At 37.2% G+C, this 21,413-nt stretch overlaps 1 protein-coding gene across 2 annotated transcripts in view; it reads left to right on the forward strand.

Moving 5' to 3' along the window:
• LOC136877420 (zinc metalloproteinase-disintegrin-like 4a) overlaps positions 1–21,413 on the forward strand; it is a 194,720-nt gene that overhangs the window by 84,428 nt on the left and 88,879 nt on the right. The window contains exons 9-10 of one of the 2 annotated variants that reach the window (XM_067151441.2): positions 3,442–3,611; positions 17,189–17,398. In XM_067151441.2, the coding sequence (XP_067007542.2) occupies positions 3,442–3,611; positions 17,189–17,398 (380 nt within the window). The remainder of the gene's footprint in view (positions 1–3,441; positions 3,612–17,188; positions 17,399–21,413) is intronic. The other variant, XM_067151443.2, reaches the window with a different exon arrangement.

A 21,413-nucleotide genomic window follows, 5' to 3' on the forward strand; every position in this document is an offset into this window, starting at 1 on the left:
TTTAAAGGTGGATGTCCTTGTTCCCGCTCGCGTTGACTGTTCAAACACAGTCGCATCCTACTCTTCTATTAAGAGCAGCTAGGCAAGGAAGTTCCAATCAGAGCTCCAACTCAAAAGCCTTCTGGATCTCAAGGAAAATGCTATGCCTGTCCGAGAAGTAAAGAATACAAAACCAAAGTTTTCTGTGGTGTTTGCAGTTGACCGTATGTTAGGAACACAAAGTGATCACCTGCAAAAGGTGCATTGGGTGAAATATCTGAAAAAACATAAAGATAATTAAAATATATTAAACATAATAATTGAAGGTTTTACAAGTGTTAGGTTATGAATAGGATGGCGTACATATGACAATATGAGATACAAGAATGTTGGAGGCAGCACAGACACCCAGTTCCTGAGACAAGGGAATTAACCATTTACAATTAAATTTCCTCTACTCAGCCAGAAATTGAATTTGGGACCCTGAGAACCAAAGGCCAAGACACAGGCCCGTTAGCTATGGAACAATATTAATGAACATGCAATAAATCTTTGGAAAATCTGGTCCATTTAAAAACAAATTATTAGAATAAAAACTTAAGCTTTCTTGGTTGCTATCAAATTTGTTTGTCACAATGTCTATGTGAACTCTCTTCTTGTGACCACTGAGCAGTCATAGTCCATTTAGTCTCTTGTCTGCCATCATAGACTGATTCCAAGTCTTGATGCAGCCTAATGTACTGACTGTGTGTTCAGTAGAACCTACATGTTGCCACTGGAAGAGCTAACACAATCTTGATGGTCTCAGCTTCAGCTGGGTAGAACGGTGTTGCTTGACCAATTAAATCAGCACAAAATGGAGGTCAATGGTCCACTGCTCAACTCTGGAGCTTCCTGGGCAAGGGTAATCGAAGAAAAAGTAGAAGATGAAGAACTTAAGGGATTCATATGGTGTACATTCATATTTTCATATGTCATACCATTTGGCAGTCTTTGCCTTAAAATTTGGTATCTTTAAACAAAACCTAAGAAAGATAACCCTTGTTAATTAATAAAACCATTCTATAAGCCCATTTTTACAAAAAATGTAAATAAATAATTTTAAAAATGCAGAAATGACTTGCAATTAATTGAAGTAATGAATCAAGGTGATGAAATACCTCAAGAGCTTGCCATTCTGACTTCAAAATTTAAAAAATTTCCCCTGAATGCCTGGCTATCTGCTCCTTTTCACCTAGAAGTTTTTCTCCAAAAGTTTACTTAAATGGAAAGTAATTTTGCCACCACTCATGGTAACATGTTCCCCTCTTACCCAGAGCCCCAGGTTTAATTTCTGGTCAGTCCAAGGGGTTTTATTCTAGACTGAAGGCTGAAACATCGTTAACTGAGTGAGGAGCTGCCTGATAGGAGAGATAGTGGACCTAGTTGTAAAAGCTAAGCATTATGACTACCGAGCTCGATAGCTGCAGTCGCTTAAGTGCGGTCAGTATCCAGTATTCGGGAGATAGTAGGTTCGAACCCCACTGTCGGCAGCCCTGAAGATGGTTTTCTGTGGTTTCCCATTTTCACACCAGGCAAATGCTGGGGCTGTACCTTAATTAAGGCCACGGCCGCTTCCTTCCCACTCCCAGCCCTTCCCTGTCCCATCGTCGCCATAAGATATATCTGTGTCGGTGCGACGTAAAGCAACTAGCAAAAAAAAAAAGCATTATGACTGAGGATGTCATCACCATAACCATGTGACACACCAGTACACCAGTATCTGCAGGCCAACTGGCTTAACAGCGGTCCTTTCAACAGCCCAAAAGCCTGAATGGCCTTTACGTGGGTACTACTACTACTACTACTACTACTACTACTACTACTACTACTACTACTACTACTACTACTACTACTACTACTACTACTACTACCTGGCCTTTTCCCAGTAACCTGGGATCAGCACTTTGTGTGAACTAAGCCCAGTTTTATGGCCAAATGTCTTTCCTGGTGCTAACCCTGAATGAAGAATTGTATTTGCTATTGGGTGCTTCTATGGTGGTTTGTAGAGTGTATGTTATTATTCTTAAATATTGTGGTGAATACAGGTTACATATCATACTTTCATTGTTGTTCAGTGTGAGAAATTCATCATAAGGCTGTACCAACATTTCTGACCAATTTTGTTTCATTTTTGGTAGTTTTCCAGTCAAAACACAATAAAATGTTATGCCTTTGTGTAATAGTTTTGCTGAGATCTGCACCTCCTGGTATGGCTAGAACAAATTCGTTACAGTACTTTCGTTGACCTGTCTCATTCTCGTCCTTGGCTTTAACGGCATGAAAGTGACAGGGATATGAGCGAAGCTAGTAATGCCATTCCTTACAAAGTCAATCCCTGTTATGAATGGTGTAAAAATGTCATTCATAGGGTTGGTTGGCGCATACATTTCAGTGGGCTTGGCAGACTGATATTTAATGGCAATGAGGAAAGCAACAGAAAACTGTCACTTCATCCCTTGTATAGCTGCCTCTGTGGATCCGTGGTAGAGTGTCGGCCTCCGGATCCCAAGATAGCGGGCTCAAAGCCGGCAGAGGTAGTCGGATTTTTGAAGGGCGGGAAAAGTCCATTCGATACTCCATGTCGTACGATGTCGGCATGTAAAAGATCTCTGGTGATACATTTGGTAATTACCCGACAAAATTCATTAAATCTCAGCCATAGACGCCCAAGAGAGATCCGGTTTACTCTGTCTGCCATCTAGTGGGCCTAGAGTAAAACGGAACATCGAAATTGATGAGCAGACAGTCAGATGGCGTCAAATCGAAATGTCTGCACATGGTAGCTGAGGCCATACGATTATTATTATTATTATTATTATTATTATTATTATTATTATTATTATTATTATTATTATTATTATTATTATTATTATTATTATTATTATTATTATTATTATTATTATTATTATCCCTTGTATGCCTCTTCAGTGACATCTAGCTCATCTATGACAGCTGATAGCAGAGCTGTTGAGGATACAACCAGACTTTGTGTTGAACACTCAAACAAACGTACCTCTTTATACGGAAATGATTACATGATAGAAATAAGCTGAAGTCATATTTAAAATCAACATAAATCCTATAGATATCAGTTAATAAACTAAAGATGAGTTTTCTCAAGTTATTTTTACAGGTTTGTGTTGTTTTTTATATGCTGTTACTGTATTTCAATTTATATTCAGCCACACATCCTCATTTTTGTTAAAACTGATTGTTGCATTGTTCTGAATTTTGAAGTCCTTTAAGTTATTCTTTGTTATTCTCAAATCTACATGTTCCTCAGAAAAACTATTTATAATAATGATATGGCAGTCATGAGGGTACGTCAGCTGGAAAAGTTTGGGAACTACTGCTTTAGGATCTTCTAAAGTTCTTAAGAACGTATTTATTATGACATTAATTATTTCACTTGTCTTTCAGATTTATGCGCCACTCAACATATTTATAGCGTTGATTGGTGTGGTAGTATGGACAGAAGGAGATGAAATATATCTAAATAGTAATGGTGATGTCACCCTTACCAATTTTCTAAAATATCGCAGAACAAAACTCATTGAGGAGCATCCTAATGACAACGCCCAGTTACTCACGTGAGTGATTTACCTTCCTTTTAATAAAGTACACAATATTTTCCCTGAAGGTTGTTAAATTGTTATGAATTATGCAATTCATCTGAAATATACTTCTATTGATTTTTCTTAGCAAATAGAACTAAACTAAAAGACAGGCTATTATTATTATTATTATTATTATTATTATTATTATTATTATTATTATTATTATTATTATTATTATTATTATTATTATTATTATTATTATTATTCAGTTGTAAAACCCTACTTTACATGCGGTATATTAGGGCTATAGATAATTCCTTAACCCTCTTGAAGCCAGGCAGTAGTGTGAGCACCAGCCCTTTAAATTGCCCAAGCTAATCTGATCAGCCTTGAAAACTCCAGCTGGAAGTTGCCAGCGCCGATTACATCAGCCGGTATAAAATTCTATGATATACATAATTTTGAGGCAATCTGTAGTGATGAGCATACTTTTGTGACAACGTACAGTGAAAAGCCTGCAAGTTATTGTGTACCGTACCTGGCCTTGCTTTGGCTGTTTTAAGAGAGTGTTTTAGCTTTCACAAAAGTTATTTCCTGTGTTTAGAAATACTGCTAACCAGTCAGTAAGGGATTGTTCCTTACAGTGAGTGGATTTGTGAAAGCAAAATAGCAAGTGGATCACGTGAATTTTTTTCAGCGGGTGTTGATGACGATAAATTAATGGAGTATTTGGAACAGTGCGAAGTTAACACGGATAATTTGTTATCGGATAGTGATAATGAATTTAATTCAGAGAGTAGTGACAAAATTATACCGGACATACCCCCTGGATCACCACAGCCAAAGAAGAGATGTTCATTTGTTTCTAATGGCACTAAAGCTACTGTGAATGTGGTGGTACATTATTAAGATGATGATGATAATGTCTCTGGAGAACATTTTATGGAAATTTCTCCCAATGAACCTGACGACATTCCTCAACCTCCTGTCTCCTTCTTGGAAATTCCCGGACCTAAACATGCCTTTCCATCTGTTTCTCCATTCAGTTTCTCTCTGCTAAACCTTATAATAGAGGAAAGCATATAAAGTATGTTGTTAATACAATCACATTTTTATTTAAAACAAGTTTCGATTTCCTTCGACACCATCATCAGCCAAAATAGCTCATATGAACAAAGATATACAAGTATTATAATACATATTATAGACCCTATAATAAATATTAATTGAATGAAATAAAAAGTGATGGTGCTTAAAAGTCATTCTTACAATATTTACAAATTATGAACTTGTTGGTCAAATTATAAAATGAAAGTGAAAATATCAACAAATATTTTAAAAAATCTTGATCATTTTGTAATGGTTAAAAAGTCTTGAGCATGGGGTTGCTAAACACTGGGTGAAAATTGAACATCTAAAACTGATGAAGAATGTAGTTCCTATGCAGAACATTGATGATAAGATAAAATATAAAAGTTTGATAGCGGCTTGTATTATCAGATAAGAAGAAACAGTTAGTTAGGAGGTACTTAAAAAAGTGGATCTTGCTGCAGGCATGGACAGAAGAGTAGTTATATAGCCAGAAAGTTCTCAATCCAATGCGGAGCCTAAAGTATGAAAAATAAAGTTAAGAGTTAAAATGAAATAATGGAAAAAGGGCAAGAAATTGAAAACTTAAGTAAGAGACTCACCTCAAGCGGCCTGTTGTATGTACGGAGATTGGTGAGGAACAGGTGCTACAGCTTACTGAAAGCGTAGAACATTAGTAAGGGAGGGAGAGGGGTGGGTCATGAGGGAAGAGAAGAGGGGTAATGGAAGGGGTGGAGTCAGACGGGCGTGGTGAGGAAGGATAACGCGATAACGTGTTACGTGTAATCTGAAAGACCAAACTATTTTTTGGGAAGTTTAGCACTGTTGAGAATTGAAATAAAAGCATCAAATAAAGTTCTGGGCTTTTCAGAAATGTCGTTCAGGTGCAGATTTGGGTTGAAATATTGATCTAGATGTATGTAGCAGGTTTCTGTGATATCTAGTAAGGGACCTTTGCTCAACATATCCAATATTGTTAAGTCCTGATCTATTCCATTTAATTTGTGTTTATAATCCTGAATGTGCTGACCAACTGCAGAAAACCTATTGTATTTGATTGCATTAAGATGTTCTGCATATCTAATCTTCAAGTTCCTGCCAGTTTTTCCTATATATAAACTGTTACAGTCGTTGCACTGGAACCTGTATTCACCTGACTTAGTGAAAGGGTTGGATTTGTTGACTGGGTTGGAACTGTGAAGAATATCCATATTTCTATTGCTAGTACAGAAAGCAATATTAACGTTTTGTTTCTTGAATAAGTTGGTGACACTGTAGATGTTTTGATTCAACGTAAAGGTTGAAAATAACTTAGGTCCAGAATTATCTTTTATTAAATTAGATTTTAAACAATGTCTGAATTTGTTGATAATACATTCGATGAAGATTTTATTATAACCATTAAACCTAGCTATCACACATATGGTATTGAGTTATTTATTTAGGTCTGCTTTTGACATTCAAACTTTGAAGGTGCAATCAACTAAGCTATTGTCAGTAGCACATTTGTGAGAATGGGGATGCATAGAATCTTGTTTTATTGTTGAAGCTGTATGGGAGGGTTCCCTGTATATTTTATATGAGAATGAAGAAGGGAGCCTGGTGATCGTTAAATCTAAAAAGTTAATAGAAGCGTTAGTTTCAGAGTCCAGTGTAAATTTGATGTGAGGGTCTATGTTGTTGAGGTTTGAAAGAGTATTCGATGCATCGACAGAAAGTTCATTGAAGATAACAAAAGTATCATCTACATATCTGGCCCAGAACTTAATATTATTAAACTTTTCATTCTTTTCAATAGCATTGTGCTCCAGAAAGTCTAAGTATATTTCTGCTAAGATACCAGAGGCCGGTGACCCCGTAGTCAAGCCATTTTGCTTATAAACAACACTGTCAAATGTAAAATAATTATTATCCACTAACAATTTCAAAACACACATAAAATCATAGATTTCAAAAGTTTACTTAAATGAATGTTGGAATTTAGATTATTTTCAATGATAGAAGAGAGCTTGCTCAGTTTTATACCTGCATACATGTTAATAATATCGAAAGAATGCAGTGTGTGGCGCGATTGCAGGTCAAATTTGTCTAATATCTTAATTAGTTCTGCGGTATTTTTTATGGATTTATGAGAAGCAAACGTGAAATATTTTTTGAGAAACTGTTGAATATATTGAGCAAGTTTGTATAAAGGGCTTGGCCTATAGTTTATTATAGGGCGTATGGCGACACCGGCCTTATGGATCTTCGGTATTGCTTTCGCAGTTGGTAAGCTAGGGTTCATGTTGATAAGCTTCAACTTTTCTTTTTCAGTTAAAAGAAAAGATGCGTTCTTAAGTGTTTGCTTAAGTTTCCGCTGAATTGTTTGAGTGGGATTACAAAGTGATCAAGACTTTTAAAATATTTGTTGATATTTTCACTTTCATTTTATAATTTGACCAACAAGTTCATAAATTGTAAATGTTATAAGAATGACTTTTAAGCACCATCACTTTTTATTTCATTCAATTAATGTTATTTGTTATTGAGGGTCTACAATATGTATTTTAATACTTGTATATCTTTGTTCATATGACCTATTTTGGCTGATGATGGTGTCCAAAGACATCAAAACTGGTTCTAAATAAAAATGTTGTGATTGTATTAACAACATACTTTGTATTGAAAAAAGGTGGATCAATTACGCTTTTCTCTATTGTATGTTAATCTCCTTTCAATACAGACCAAAAGAGATTATTTTAATTTTTAAAAACACCTTATAGTCATAGAGACCAATTGTTACACTAACCAACTCCTTACATGTAATGAACTGTCACCCAATTTTCCACCTCGATGTTGGAGATGCACTAAAATTAATGAAATAAGGGTGTTCATTGCTGTCATTCTGAACATGGGACTAATAAGGAAACCTACCATTGTTTCTTACTGGAATACTGTAGACCATTTCACTACCCCTTGGTTTGGTGAAATGTTTTCAAGTAATAGGTTTCAGCTTCTTTGTTAATATTTTCCATTTAGTTGACAACAGTAAGCTTCCTCCTCCTGGCTCTCCAAACTATGATTGCTGTGCTCAATTCCAGCACCTTGTAGAGTATGCTAATAGGCTATTTAGACATCATTAGACTCCTCACCAGCAACTATCTATAGACGAAAGATCAGTTGGAACTAAATGCCATACACAGCTATAGTCTGCGCACCTTTTAGCGATATTTCTTTGTACAGGGTGAGGAGTAAGGAGGGAGCTCTCCCGGTTCCGGTAATACTGTGAACTGAATGGAAATGAAATCTGAATTGAATCAATAATATAATCGATCGATATGAATTTTCTAAACCTTTATCATAAGCCAACAACTGTGTCATACACACATTATATAACTTTATATAATATTTCTCCATGTGAATCTTGTTTCTAGCATGAATTCTATATCATAGGTTATAAACTTCATGGTTCTGGTCCGTATTGAATTGCAAGTACAATGTAATTATTAAATTAATGTAGTAATGGTCCACCTTTCAATACTATAATTATAGTGGACCATTACTACATTAATTTAATAATTACATGAATTCTATAGTTTGGCTTTGCTGTGTAAACAAAAACAATACTAGTACGTAATGTGTATGCCAGAAATGTCGCACAGCGATGCATAAGCAATTCATAGTTTGTGTTTCAAAGGTTGCCAATACAAATCTCGAAGATACCTGAGGTCGACCGATTCAGCACTAGGGTGTCCATGTATCGCTAAAAGGTGCATGTACTATACTCCAATATATGGCAAATAAGCACCTTCACAAGTGGGAGGATAACATTTTAGATGTTATGTGATGCAGTTAGTAAGTATTGTGTTCAGGTTTCCTACATACCAAGGAGCAAAATCCATTGAAGACAAAAACGAAATAAAAAATAATGGACTGCCTATAGGCCTACTGTAGTGATGAAACTTCTGTCACTAGGGAATTATTTTATGAAAGGTTTTCATGTGTATGCAGATACTTATTTTACATCAATCCCCCTTGCAAAACATTTATATTCAGTTGGAACATTCATTACTGGCACTATATGAACAAACAGGAAGGGACTACCAGCTGCTGTGAAAAATTAGTTTATAATAAATATTTCAGACAGGAGCCAGTTTTATTCGTGAGATCTGAACAGGAAAGATCTCTATAAGTGCTTATAAGTACACATGCAGCTGCAATAGAAACAGAAGTGACTGCAACTGCTAGAAACAGAAATCAGCCGAAGAGAAAACCTAATGTGATCTTCAATTATAATTGTTACATGGGAGACATTCATACAAATGACATAATGGTGTACTTTTATTTAGATCAACGTAGCACTTTGAAATTCTGCAAAAAAACTTGCATTCAATATAATTTTGAGAATGGTCTTAAATTATTTGTTGTATTTAGAAAACTGTAAGGGAAAGAAAATGACTAAGCTCCAGTATAACTGAATCTCTAAGCGCTGAATGGTTTGAGAAGAGACAAAAAATTATCATGAATATTCCTGTGTGCATGGCATAAAAATTCTGTCAGGTAAATTAGAAAGACGGTGCATAGTGAGCAGCTCTCTGCAACAGAGGAAGAGGTCGTGAACTGTGCACGTCAAGTACAATAAAGGCCCGCATACTAAATGTGGAGCTCTTCATAAGTGTCCTAAACAAACAAACTATCTTCAAAGTTAGTCCTATTTCAACAAAATACTCAGACTTTTTTGAAGTTGTGTTAGGCTTAAATTGCTAAATGCAACTGAATGTCAATTCCTCTATGTTCAAATGTAAAAACAAATTATTTCGTCGTGATCTGATCTTCTGACCATTTCCGTTCAGAGTGACATAAGGTTATATTTATATTTTTGTGAGGAGTCTGTGGGGCGTCTTGAAGGCCTGGACCCACCTGCATTGCAGGCCCTACAGGTCCTAACATTACGCCCCTGCATCAGGCCACAAAAGAAACAGCACTGTCAAACAATTTGGATGTCATCGTTTAATTGACCTTTTCTAACAACTCTGCAGTCAATAACAATAATTCAGCTGGTCCATTCAATTCCAGTGTTCCATTCACAAAGTGGGCAACATAGAGCCCCACAGCATTAGGTGCCTCATTAATAGAAACCCACAGCTTCTTTCTATGAGTACCACACCTTATTTTATTTAATGTTTCTTCGTAGAACTGTGACAAATAATTCTTATGTAAAGTTGACTCATCTGGTATTTCTTGGTTTGTTTATTTTTCTAAACATTAATGTAATTTTGGATTAGAGAGTTTAAATAGTGGAATATTAGCTGACACTAACCCAACGTGCAATTCCTAAGGTACTAAACAGTGAGAACTTGGTGGTTGTCAAAGCAACTGTAGGTAGCAAGCACTGAACCGTCTTTCATCTGATACTTTGGTTTAGCACAGCTTACAATATAAGATGCTTCCATCAGCAGGAAACACACTATCACCAAACTCGGTTACTATTTGTTACTTCAATACTTCGAAGTACTGCACACTATGAACTGTATGGAACTGAGGCAATAACGTTCACGGGAATTCCACACCTTCCCCTTCCACCTTGACCTTTACAGCTCTAGGTATCAGAGAAGTCTTGCGACTTCAAGAAACAGTCATTCCAATGCCCAAATAACTTGTTTCCTGGAAAACTGAATGGATAAAGTCTGTGTCATGAAAGAAGTACAGTGACAGCTGACATCCGCTCGTGGGTGTGAAACAATTGTTCAACTCACCTCATCCCCGCACCACAGAGATTTTAGGCCTATACTTGAGCAGTCATCTATTGCAACCTTCTGTGCCGTAAAACATTTCCACCACCAGTTACTGTGTTAGCAAAATAATATTATATTCAATATTTGCATAACTACTAGATAAGGCTTTCAGATGCAATTTCATAAAATAAGATGATAACATGACAAAAGGGACAAAATGACCTAAAGAGAAAATTCTTCAAAATATGACGAAACAATTTCCTAAAAAAAAAATTCTAAAAAAAAAAATCAAAGAAACTGCTCTTAATATTAAAATACAAATAGTGAAAAATACAAAGGATATTTTTTTACCCATTTTCATCCTATGTAAATACTGTAGCAGTTCACTGAGAAAACCCATTTAAATCCTGCACTACGGCACATACTGTGAGGATGTGGGCCACGGTGAAATCAGCACCACAAAAACACACTGAGGGGTCTTACCCCTTTAGGAGTTAAAAGCACGTAGATCTTCAATGACATATGCACAGCCTACACAAAACTACGGCCTCTCGGGAGGTCACATGGTCTCATCGTAGACTTACCCACCGTCATCATTTGTATCACTTTCCGTGTCATCAGCACTACTACACGCATCACTCGAACTCGAACTAAGATCTTCAGGGTCTATTTCGTCATCACAAACATCACTGTCTTCATAATCACTCCCTAAAACACTATCTATTAGCTTTTGTATTCCATCATTTAGCTTGACGCTATGATTGCAACTGACGTGAACGAAATAATAGGAACAAAGATTCTTTTACCTCTTGTTCCAGAAGTGTGTGATAACCTGCATCGCGGGAAATAACCAAAACCACATGTCTAAACTTCAGATCAGAATGCATACAAGTGGCATCTGTGAGTTAGTAACTGGACAACATGTATTGATATACAGCAGTGCATCGCTGCGAGCTGAGCTCGTCATTGAATTCATATGCCACGAATAACTTTTGCGAGCTAGGGTCGTCAAATGATGTGATTGGTTTAATGGAAGTGCATGAACAGAGTTTGTATTAATTGGAGCATTGCACCTGACCCCTCAATAAAACGATGACATGTCATCAACATCAAGAGATGGTTTTGTGGCATGCTGACCACTAATGTACAGTAGCTCTTCAGGAATTTTGGTGAAGAGCTTCTGAAACATGTCACTAAAATCCTTAGAAGTCTCAGTCAGTCTTAAACCAGTTTCTTTCTTCTTTGTTTTGCCTCATGACTGAGGCGTCGTGACTATGATAATATTCAGCCCTCTAGCCAATGAACCATACTCCGCCATTCTTCCCTACCTAAAGCTTTCAATGTGGTTACTCTGAGAGAACACTGTAGGGGGCCATTCACCATGTCAATCCATCGCGTTGGTATTCGTCCTCGTTGTCTGGTTCCCTGGACTTTGCCCTCAACAATCAGCTTTTGAAGACTACCGTCTCAGCGCATTATATGTCCAAAGTAGCGTGCAATCCGCTGAGAGACCTTACACGATAGACAAACTTTTATCTGAAGTTGGTTCAGGATTGATGTGTTCGTGCGATGAGCTGTCCAAGGAATCCTTAACATTTTCCTCCAGCACCACATTTCAAAGCTTTCTATCCGTTCACGATCACGTTTGAGGATGGTCCACGTCTCTGCGCCATACAAGAAGACTGAGAAGACTAGAGATTCAACGAGCTTCTTTTTTGTCTTAATGGTGATGATGTTATCTTTCCAGATCTTCTGCAGATGGATCATTGCTACCTTTGCTATTTCAATTCTTTGCTTTATTTCATCTTTGGAACCACCAGAATTGGATAGTAAGGAGCCTAGGTATACATACTGATGTACAACTTCACACCCTCCAATCTGTTTGATATGTGGACTGTTGTTGTTCTTACGATCAACAATCATGACTTTGGTTTTCTGTCGATTTAGGCGTAATCCAATTTCTAGGCTTGTTTCCTCTACTCTCTTGATCAGCTCTGTCAACTCCTCTTCAGATGATGCTATCAAGGTGGTGTCATCAGCAAATCTCAAGTTGTTGATCTTGCATCCCCCAATGGAAAACCCTTTGTCCCAGCCATCTAATGCAGTTCTCATTGCATATTCACCATAGATATTGAAAAGTAACGGTGACAGGATACATCCCTGGCGAACTCCAGCCCTTGTACGAAACTGCTGAGACTGTTTGTTTTGAATCTTCACAGTGGCTGTATTTTCCTTATACAAGGACTTGAGGAGATCAATCAAATGGAGTAGCAAACCCATGTCATCCAAAATTTTCCAAACATGGTTCCATTTGACAGTATTGAAGGCCTTTGGTAGTCAATAAAGCACAGATATACCAGAACATTGAATTCTCTAGCCTTTTCTATGATTTTTCTTAGGCTTAAGATCTGTTCTCAAGTACCTTTTCCTTTCATAAATCCAGTCTGGACTTCAGGAATTTGATACTCTAGAAATGCCCGGAGTCTCTTGTGCAGGATATGAAGCATAACTTTACTGGCATGTGAAATCAAAGCAATTAAGTGATAATTTCCACATTTTTTCCTCGATCCTTTCTTGTGGATTGGGACAAAGATTGACTGTACCCATTCCTCGGGCCATCTTCTAGAAATCCATACTGCTTGGCAGATTTTCAACAGCATTTCAATTCCAGCATCGTCTGTAGCTTTCAAGACTTCTGCACTTATTCCATCAGGTCCACATGCTTTTCCAGTTCTCAGCATTTTCAAAGCCATTTCTACTTCATCTCAGAGGATGTCAGGTTCAGGATCTGACTGCTTGTCTATTTTCACTTGGTCTTGTGCATTACATTGTTCACTGTACAGATCCTGGCAGTACAATCTCCATGTTTCCAGAACATTCTCTATATCCACAACATCATCCCTCTTTGAGTTCTGTATATTCCAGGAATATGGCTTGAATTCTCAAGTGATTATTCTAATTTTGTCAAAAAGATCCTTGCTGTGGTTTTGATTTGCATGGTCTTCAATCTCAAAACAAATGTTACTAAGGAAATTATTCTTATCTCTTCTATCAAGATCAGAGATTTGCTCTCTTTTTTCTTTAGTGTTAATGTCAGATTTTTTAAGGCACCTTCTTTCTTCTACAAGCTGAAGGCTCAAGTCAGAGATCCACTGTTGCCTTCTAGTATTTGGTACTCGAGATTCATTCAAAGAGGACTCTATCCAGTTTTTAGTCACATTCCACAGCCCTTCTGCAGTTGTTACTGGATCCTGTAATATGGAGGCTCTTCGCACCAATGATTCCTTGAAAGACGACATATTAACTACTTGTGGTATCCTGTGTGATCTTTTAACTGGTGTTTGAAGTTTTATTCTTATTTCTGTTCTAAGAAGCTGATGATCACTGCCACATACTGCACCTGGACAAGTTTTGTTGTCCATTACAGAAGACCTCCATCTTGAACTGATCAAGATGTAGTCAATCTGATTTTTATATTGACCATCAGGTGATGTCCATGTGTACATGTGCCGTATGTGATGCTTGAAGACTGTATTAGTTATAGTGAACCTGTTTTGAATTGCAAACTCAAGAAGCCTGTTCCCCCGTTCATTTCTTTCTCCAATTCCGTATCTTCCTATCAATGTTCTGACATGCTCATCATGTTGTGTTGAACCAATTTTGGCATTGAAGTCTCCCATAACAATAGTTATTTCTCTGCTCGGAAAAGCTGAAACAGTAGCATCAAGATCTTGATAGAAGCGGTCGATTATTTCATCAGACGCATCCACTGTTGGGGCATAAACCTGAATGATGTTGATTGAAAGTGGCTTGCATTTGAGACGTAGTGTTATAATGCGATCATTAACAGGTTTATATCCTTTCACTAGGCCATTCAGTTTGTCACTGATCACCATTGCGGCCCCGTTACTGCTTTTTTCTGGATAGTTTCACATTCATTTTTTAAATCTTTCATATAACGATTCTTTGACAACTTTTGGTTGATTTTATTACTTTAAGTGTTGCTTAAAGGTTTAGAAAAACACATAAAATTTTTGAGTACCAGTACCTATTACTGTATTTCTGTTTTGGTTAGAAATTTTGTAGAAATCACTCATTTTTGCATGAGGTTATTATTCCAAGAATTAGCCAGAATTTTGAAGGAGATGATAAATTGTAAATTGTAGAATTTTAGTGTAGTGGAAAAGTAACTCCATAACAGAGCAAAAATGTGCGAGTTTTTGCACAAACAACTAGCCTGCCTCATCTCGCTCAGTCTGACACCAACCCCAGATGCTTCCGGGCAAGTGTTCGGGAGGTCCAGAAAGTCTTATCTTGATAAGGTTATTTCCCAAGTATGTTTTCATTAATCAAGAATGAAAGTTAGAGGTTCGAAGGTGATCAGATACTGCCCTAGTTCTAACCATAAATAATGCCAGCTAGCGATCCGCCAAAGCTCCTCCGATGACTCGGCGGGCAGCTCCCAGGAAACCAAAGCTTTTGGGTTCCGGGGGAAGTATGGTGGCAAAGCTGAAACTTAAAGGAATTGACGGAAGAGCACCACCAGGAGTGGAGCCTGTGGCTTAATTTGACTCAAAACGGGAAACCTCACCACACCGGAAGGATTGACAGATTGAGAGCTCTTTCTTGATTTGGTGGGTGGTGGTGCATGGCCATTCTTAGTTGGTGTAGCTATTTGTCTGGTTAATTCCGATAATGAACGAGACTCTAGCCTGCTAAATAGTCGCATCTGGTATCCGTTTGTGCTACCGGCGACAACACATCTTCTTAGAGGGACAGGCAGCTTCTAGCCGCATGAGATTGAACAATGACAGATCTGTGATGCCCTTAGATGTTCTGGGAACCACTGCTTACATCAAACAGATGGATGTAGAAGAACAGAGATTGATGAACAGTGAGCCTAATCATTACTTGTAGATGGCAGTGTATGAAGATGTGGAGATTGCCCTTGTTCTTTTATATTTTCATGTTTGACCTTGTCTCTTCTATCTATTGCTTCCTCTTCTGATGATAACCTGTCATTGTGATTATCATATTACTTGGTGCTATTCAGTTCTCTGTCTTTCCATAACATGACTTGTCATTTTTGTCATTTTACATTACTCTTAGGCTATACTGATCTACCAGGGTCCATTTGTCCTTTTGTGTTTGTCACATGTTCCTAGTCTTATACCACCTGTATTCATCTTTTTATACAGGGTGTATCCATGATGATGTTACAAACTTTCAGGGATAATGGAGAACGGCACGTGGATGAATGTGAGATAAGGAACCATAATCCAGAAATGTTTGAGTAAAAAGTTACTAATGATTACGTAGTAGGCCCGTTTCTTCCTCCCCACTTAGATGCAGCAGTGTACACAGTGGTGCTCTGAGATGTACTACCCACCTTACTGGACCACATCTCACTTGCCCTTCGTCAACGGATGTGATTCCAATACGATGAAGCCCTACGTCACTTCAAACTGAGGGTTCGTGAACACCTGGATCAGACATTCCCTGAGAAGTGGATAGGAAGAGGAGGTCTTGTTTTGTGGCCCACTCATTCTTCTGATCTCACCCCATTTTATTTCTTCTTTTGGGGCCATGTGAAAAGCCTTGTGTATGAGACACCTGTCGAGACTGAAGAGGATCTCTTGGCAAGAATTCTTGATGCCTGCAACACTGTTCAAACAACACCAGGGATATTCAAACGGGTATGACAGAACTCAGTGCGATGATGCCATACGACATTTCGAACATTTTTTGTAAATGGACCGAGCTCGATAGCTGCAGTCGCTTAAGTGCGGCCAGTATCCATTAATCGGGAGATAGTTGGTTCGAACCCCACTGTCGGCAACCCTGAAGATGATTTTCCATGGTTTCCCATTTTCACACCAAGCAAATGCTGGGGCTGTACCTTAATTAAGGCTACGACCACTTCCTTCCCACTCCCAGCCCTTCCCTGTCCCATCATCGCCATAAGACCTATCTGTGTTGGTGCGACGTAAAGCAAATGGCAACAAACAAAAAAAATGTAAATGGAGTAGCTTGTGAAACTTATGCAGGTAAACGAACTTAAATGAATAGAATTTTGCTTATCTTTTGACTCAGTCATTTCTGGAATATGGTTCTTTATCTCAAATTGATCCTCCATCATCCCTGAAAGTTTGTAACATCATCACGAATACACCCTGTATTTACCTTTTTATCTCTTCTTTTCCTTTGTTTATCAATCTTTCTTCTTATCCCTCATTCCCCATATCAAGACTGAAGATCTGTCAAGATGGACCCTTAATGAGCACTGAAGCCTCCGATTCTGGTGAAGCTGGGAAGCAGAAACAAGCTTGTTGAGGACTGAGAAGAGATGGATATAGAATAATTGATGAGGAGAGGCTCTGTCTATTTGAAGACAGTGTATAAAGATGTGGAGATTGTCCTTGTCCTTTTATTTTTCTTTTCATGTTTGTCCTTTTCTATTGTTCTCTCTTCTGATACTAACCATAATTATTATTGCCCTAGTCACAATCCTCTCTTTCCAAACATGACTTGGTAAACCTAACACTATTGTGGTCAGAAGAGAACAAGAGTAGGAAAGATGAAAGTGAGGAGCCTGGTTCAACTAAGAGGAAGAAATACTGTCCTCACTTAAGGGACCTGTGTTTCAAAATGAGATGATGCAAAAATTCAATCATTTTAAAAAACAAAGGGTAATTAATTCTGGGAAAAATATAACCTCTCTCTTTGCACATTATTCTTCTTCATGAAAGAAAACTTACTGCTGTCAGATAAGACATTCTTTGATTTTATGCAAACTTTTTTTTTCAGGAGAATACGGTTTGATAATGGGGTTGTAGGGAAGGCATTAAAGGGTCCCATATGCACTTCTGAATTCTCTGGTGGCATCACCATAGACGTTGGTGGAGCAGTAGGCACAACAGCTGTTCAAGTAGCTCATCAACTGGGACATAATTTTGGTATGGAACATGATACTATTGAATGCAAATGTTCCAGTGAACACTGTATAATGTCTCCACGGTAAGTTACCGGTACGTAACAAAATAGAACATTTGAGATGTTGTATAATTTTATGATAAATTTCTACCAGTGCTTGAGGAGATTTTGCAGTGAACTTCAGTCTGTTTTATTTTTATTGTTAGACATTAAATTTAACTTTAAGAAGATGTTTATTTTCTATTTAGTTTTCATGCAATAGAGCTTGATTAATTTGAATGTTTTAAATCCAAATTTGTGAAGAATTCAAACTTTCCTTGTAGTCCCTTGACATTCCTAGACAACACACTGTTAAAAAAATTTGGTTTCATTATATAGTTTAATACAAAGTAGAAATCACATATTTTTTTAAAAATTGTTTAAGGATGATGAAATGCTTCCTGGTTAGAAGAGAGCAAACATGTAGAATAGGGCTGGAGCTGGAAACAGAAACTGAGAAAAGGTTCAAGCACTTGATCACCTGAGAGTAATTTTCTTTGAATCCTCTTCTAGATAACAACCTTATTTTGGTAGCCAAAATAATCCACTTATTGGGCCTACAATAAGAACTTTATGTTGAGTTGATTATCAGCCATCAGCCAATGAAATGAGACATTCCACTGACTAATGAAGTCTTTAAAGGTAGGGCAAGGGAACTGCTGGTAAAATATCTGTCATTAATTGCAGAGGGATTAAGCAACACCAGCTAGGCTTTGCTACCAACTGAAAACTAATAAGGTAATGTGCAATGCATTTCTTTACAATAAAGGGCTTGCAATAGAGTGCACTGCATCGGGATACCAGCTTTTGATTTTCTGTACAGCACTGAGGCCAGTATGGTTCACTTAACCCTGCAATAGTTGCACGGTCTTTCATCTCGTTAGTAGTCGTACCGGTCTGTGGGTCTGCACGTAAATACAAGTAGATTTAGGAGTTATTAATGAAAAACTAACAGAGAAATGCACTTTTGAGGTACAATAATTAATGTTATCATTCTAAAAGTATATGCAACAGTCAAAAATATCAAATTGTTATAGAACAATGTTTAAGTAATAATCACTTTTAAGGAACCAGGAGACAGCCTCAAAAGAGATTATCAGTCACAGATAAATAGGTAATACATTATACATAATATATGATGAACATCCTTTAACACATTTTAGTCACTGTCTACATTCTTCAATCATTCTGTGCACACGGTATTTGCATGTTTGAGACACAAGTATTTATTACAATTCTTGCAGCTACTGTACCTGGTAGGTCTGTTCTTCTTCCTATCACAGTAAACACAACAATCCTTCTGGTGGGCAGAATTCTCCAGAGGGCAAACTGCAGGTTCAATTTTTAAAATTTCACAGATTCTTGACAGAATATAGCAAGACAGATTATTTAAGATAACTTAGTTTCTCACATGTTCCACAACTAGTTCATAAGACAATCTATGAAGAACACTGTGTATGGCATGGAGTTGTCAGGGTTATTGTCTGTATGAATCACCAAACAATTTAGTTCCCCCAACATTCAGCATGGAGTAAAAAATTGTCATAGGCCATCATATGTATGTTTTTCCTAGTTATAGACAGGACACGTCTTGTCCACTGTGTCTACACCACGTTTGGTTTTATTGTTCGTAACTGTTATTTCTGCCTTGCTATTTTCTTTGGTCAATAGCATCATGATGATAACCAACATATTGTAACCAACACATTCTTTCCCTTCCTTGGAATATGCAACAATAGTGTACAAATATCCTTGAAAGCAAACATGGTTGACCTTTCTGAATGTTTTGACAGTGTGAGCGCAGGTGGCAATTCTGTATTGTTTTTATTTTCTTATACTTCCTCTTAAAGTTAGTGTGAATTCACGTTTGTGTGTTTCACTCAATGGTAGATACAGCAGTGGAGCATTACTTGTAGAATATAGTCCATCAGATTTTGTACCAATGTACTCTCTCATATCCATCGTATAATACATCTTGGCATCACATAAAGCAAATATTTTGATCCCATACTTGCTGGGTTTACTCAGTATATATTGCCTAAATCGACAATTTCTTCAGAACGACTCCAACTTTTTATCTACTGTCACACATTCTAATGGAGTATAGTCAGATTTGCAATTGCTAAGGAATACTTCAAAAATGTTCTTTATGGGAGATAATTCATCATACTTTAGCCTCTCTTCTTGTGTTGACTTGTCATCAAAATGCAATAACCTGAGAAGGAAATGAAATCTTCACAAGGACATCATAAGCCTGAATATTTCCATCCCTGTGCCATCAGTCTTCCACAAATCTTTCAGATTAAGGAGATTAGCTGTCAGAATTCCCACCAGGTACAGCAAACCAATTAAAGCTTGAATTTTGGATGTGGTCGTATCCCCAGCAAACTTACCTCTCTGAGACTGAATAGTTAGGTTAGTGTTATGTATTATTGTATTTTGCTAATAAAAAATTACTTACAAATTTCAAGAGGAGTTTCCAGTTCCCTTGCTGCAGTTCTCGTGCCAGGAAAGTGCAATGTTATATTTCTGACCTCGTTTGAACATTATTGCATGGTGCATGTTTGTTCCATTTCATGACCTGATCTTTACCTATATACCATATGATCAACAATCACTCGTATCACCCCTGTCATCACTAATAATAATAATAATAATACGTCTCCCTAACTATATTTTTCAGTCTTCAGAGACACTGATGTGCCAGAATTTAGTCCCACAGGAGTTCTTTTACATGCCAGTAAATCTACCAATAAGAGGCTGGCGTATTTGAGCACCTTCAAATACTACCAGACTGAACCAAGATCGAACCTACCAAGCACCTCAACCGTCTGAGCCACTCAGCCCGGCCATCTCATCACTGTCTGTGGCTGAGTTCTCACTCTGAATTTCCACTTCATCAGGATCTTCCTCACTTTCATCAACTTAATCACTCTCACAACAAATTTCTGCTGAAGCATTGTTTATCAATTGCTGCAGTCTTTCATAAGGATCCATTCTAAAAAAAAACCTAGGTTCCCTATGGGAATCAACATCTTTATCATCTGATGGTCAGGCAGACAACAATTTTTGAAAATGAGACAGTCTCTCATACTGCATTGGCACTGCCGGTGGCTCCAAGCAGCCTAAACAGTGGTCTCCATGGTATGCACTAGCCATGCATCTTGGTGGGTGTTCTGTGTACCAGAAATGAGTTAGCTGAAAAATTTATAATGTCCAATAACGGACCAACTACATTGGTATTATAAGTGTGAATAAGATATTAAAATTTTTGTCAGAAAATATAATGTACAGGTACCTTTAGTAAACTTTCCATATTTGACCTGCTATGCTAATAATTTCATTTGTTTTAACAATACCAGTTTGTACCGTAAACCTGACCTTACGTAATAATTACAAACACATGTGAAGTCAATAAAGTATTCTGATAGGAACTGATCTACAAATATAGTAACTTGTGAAGATGTAGACTTTGTTCTTGTCCTCTTGAGTTTTAATGTTTGATCATTTCTATCTTCCCTGTTGCACCAACTGCTCACTGTAGTTTATCATTGTGTTTATACTTTGTGTGATATATGACCTCCTTTCTAGATTTCTGTCCTTGGTGATGTGTATTTTACACTTGTATTACAGTTGAACCCCGTTTATCTGGATCCCATTAATTCAGATATCCAGTTTATCCATATAATTATGTAGACACAAATTCTATCTTAAAATACAATTAAAAATAATAATTTTAAATCTTAGATGAATGATCTTTTAAATTAAATTTAAGAGGATTTAATTGACAAAATGAAAATGCTTTGTTTCCAAGGTGGTTACTGCATTTTGAAATACTCTGAAGGAATTATTACCAATTACAGGAGTCCTTTTTGACCAGAAAATCCTATTGTACATAAAATCAAAGATGTAAAGAAGGGTTGCTTGTCCAGAAGCACTATACAGGGTAGAGTATCAGTCACAAGAAGACATAAAGAACATCTCCATGTCATGGAAATGATGATGCTTCAATGGCCTCTGAGACTCAGTAAATTGGACCACCTAATAAAAACCAGGGTGT

The sequence above is a fragment of the Anabrus simplex genome, chromosome 7 (assembly GCF_040414725.1).
Source record: "Anabrus simplex isolate iqAnaSimp1 chromosome 7, ASM4041472v1, whole genome shotgun sequence".
Classification (NCBI taxonomy): Eukaryota; Metazoa; Arthropoda; class Insecta; order Orthoptera; family Tettigoniidae; genus Anabrus; species Anabrus simplex.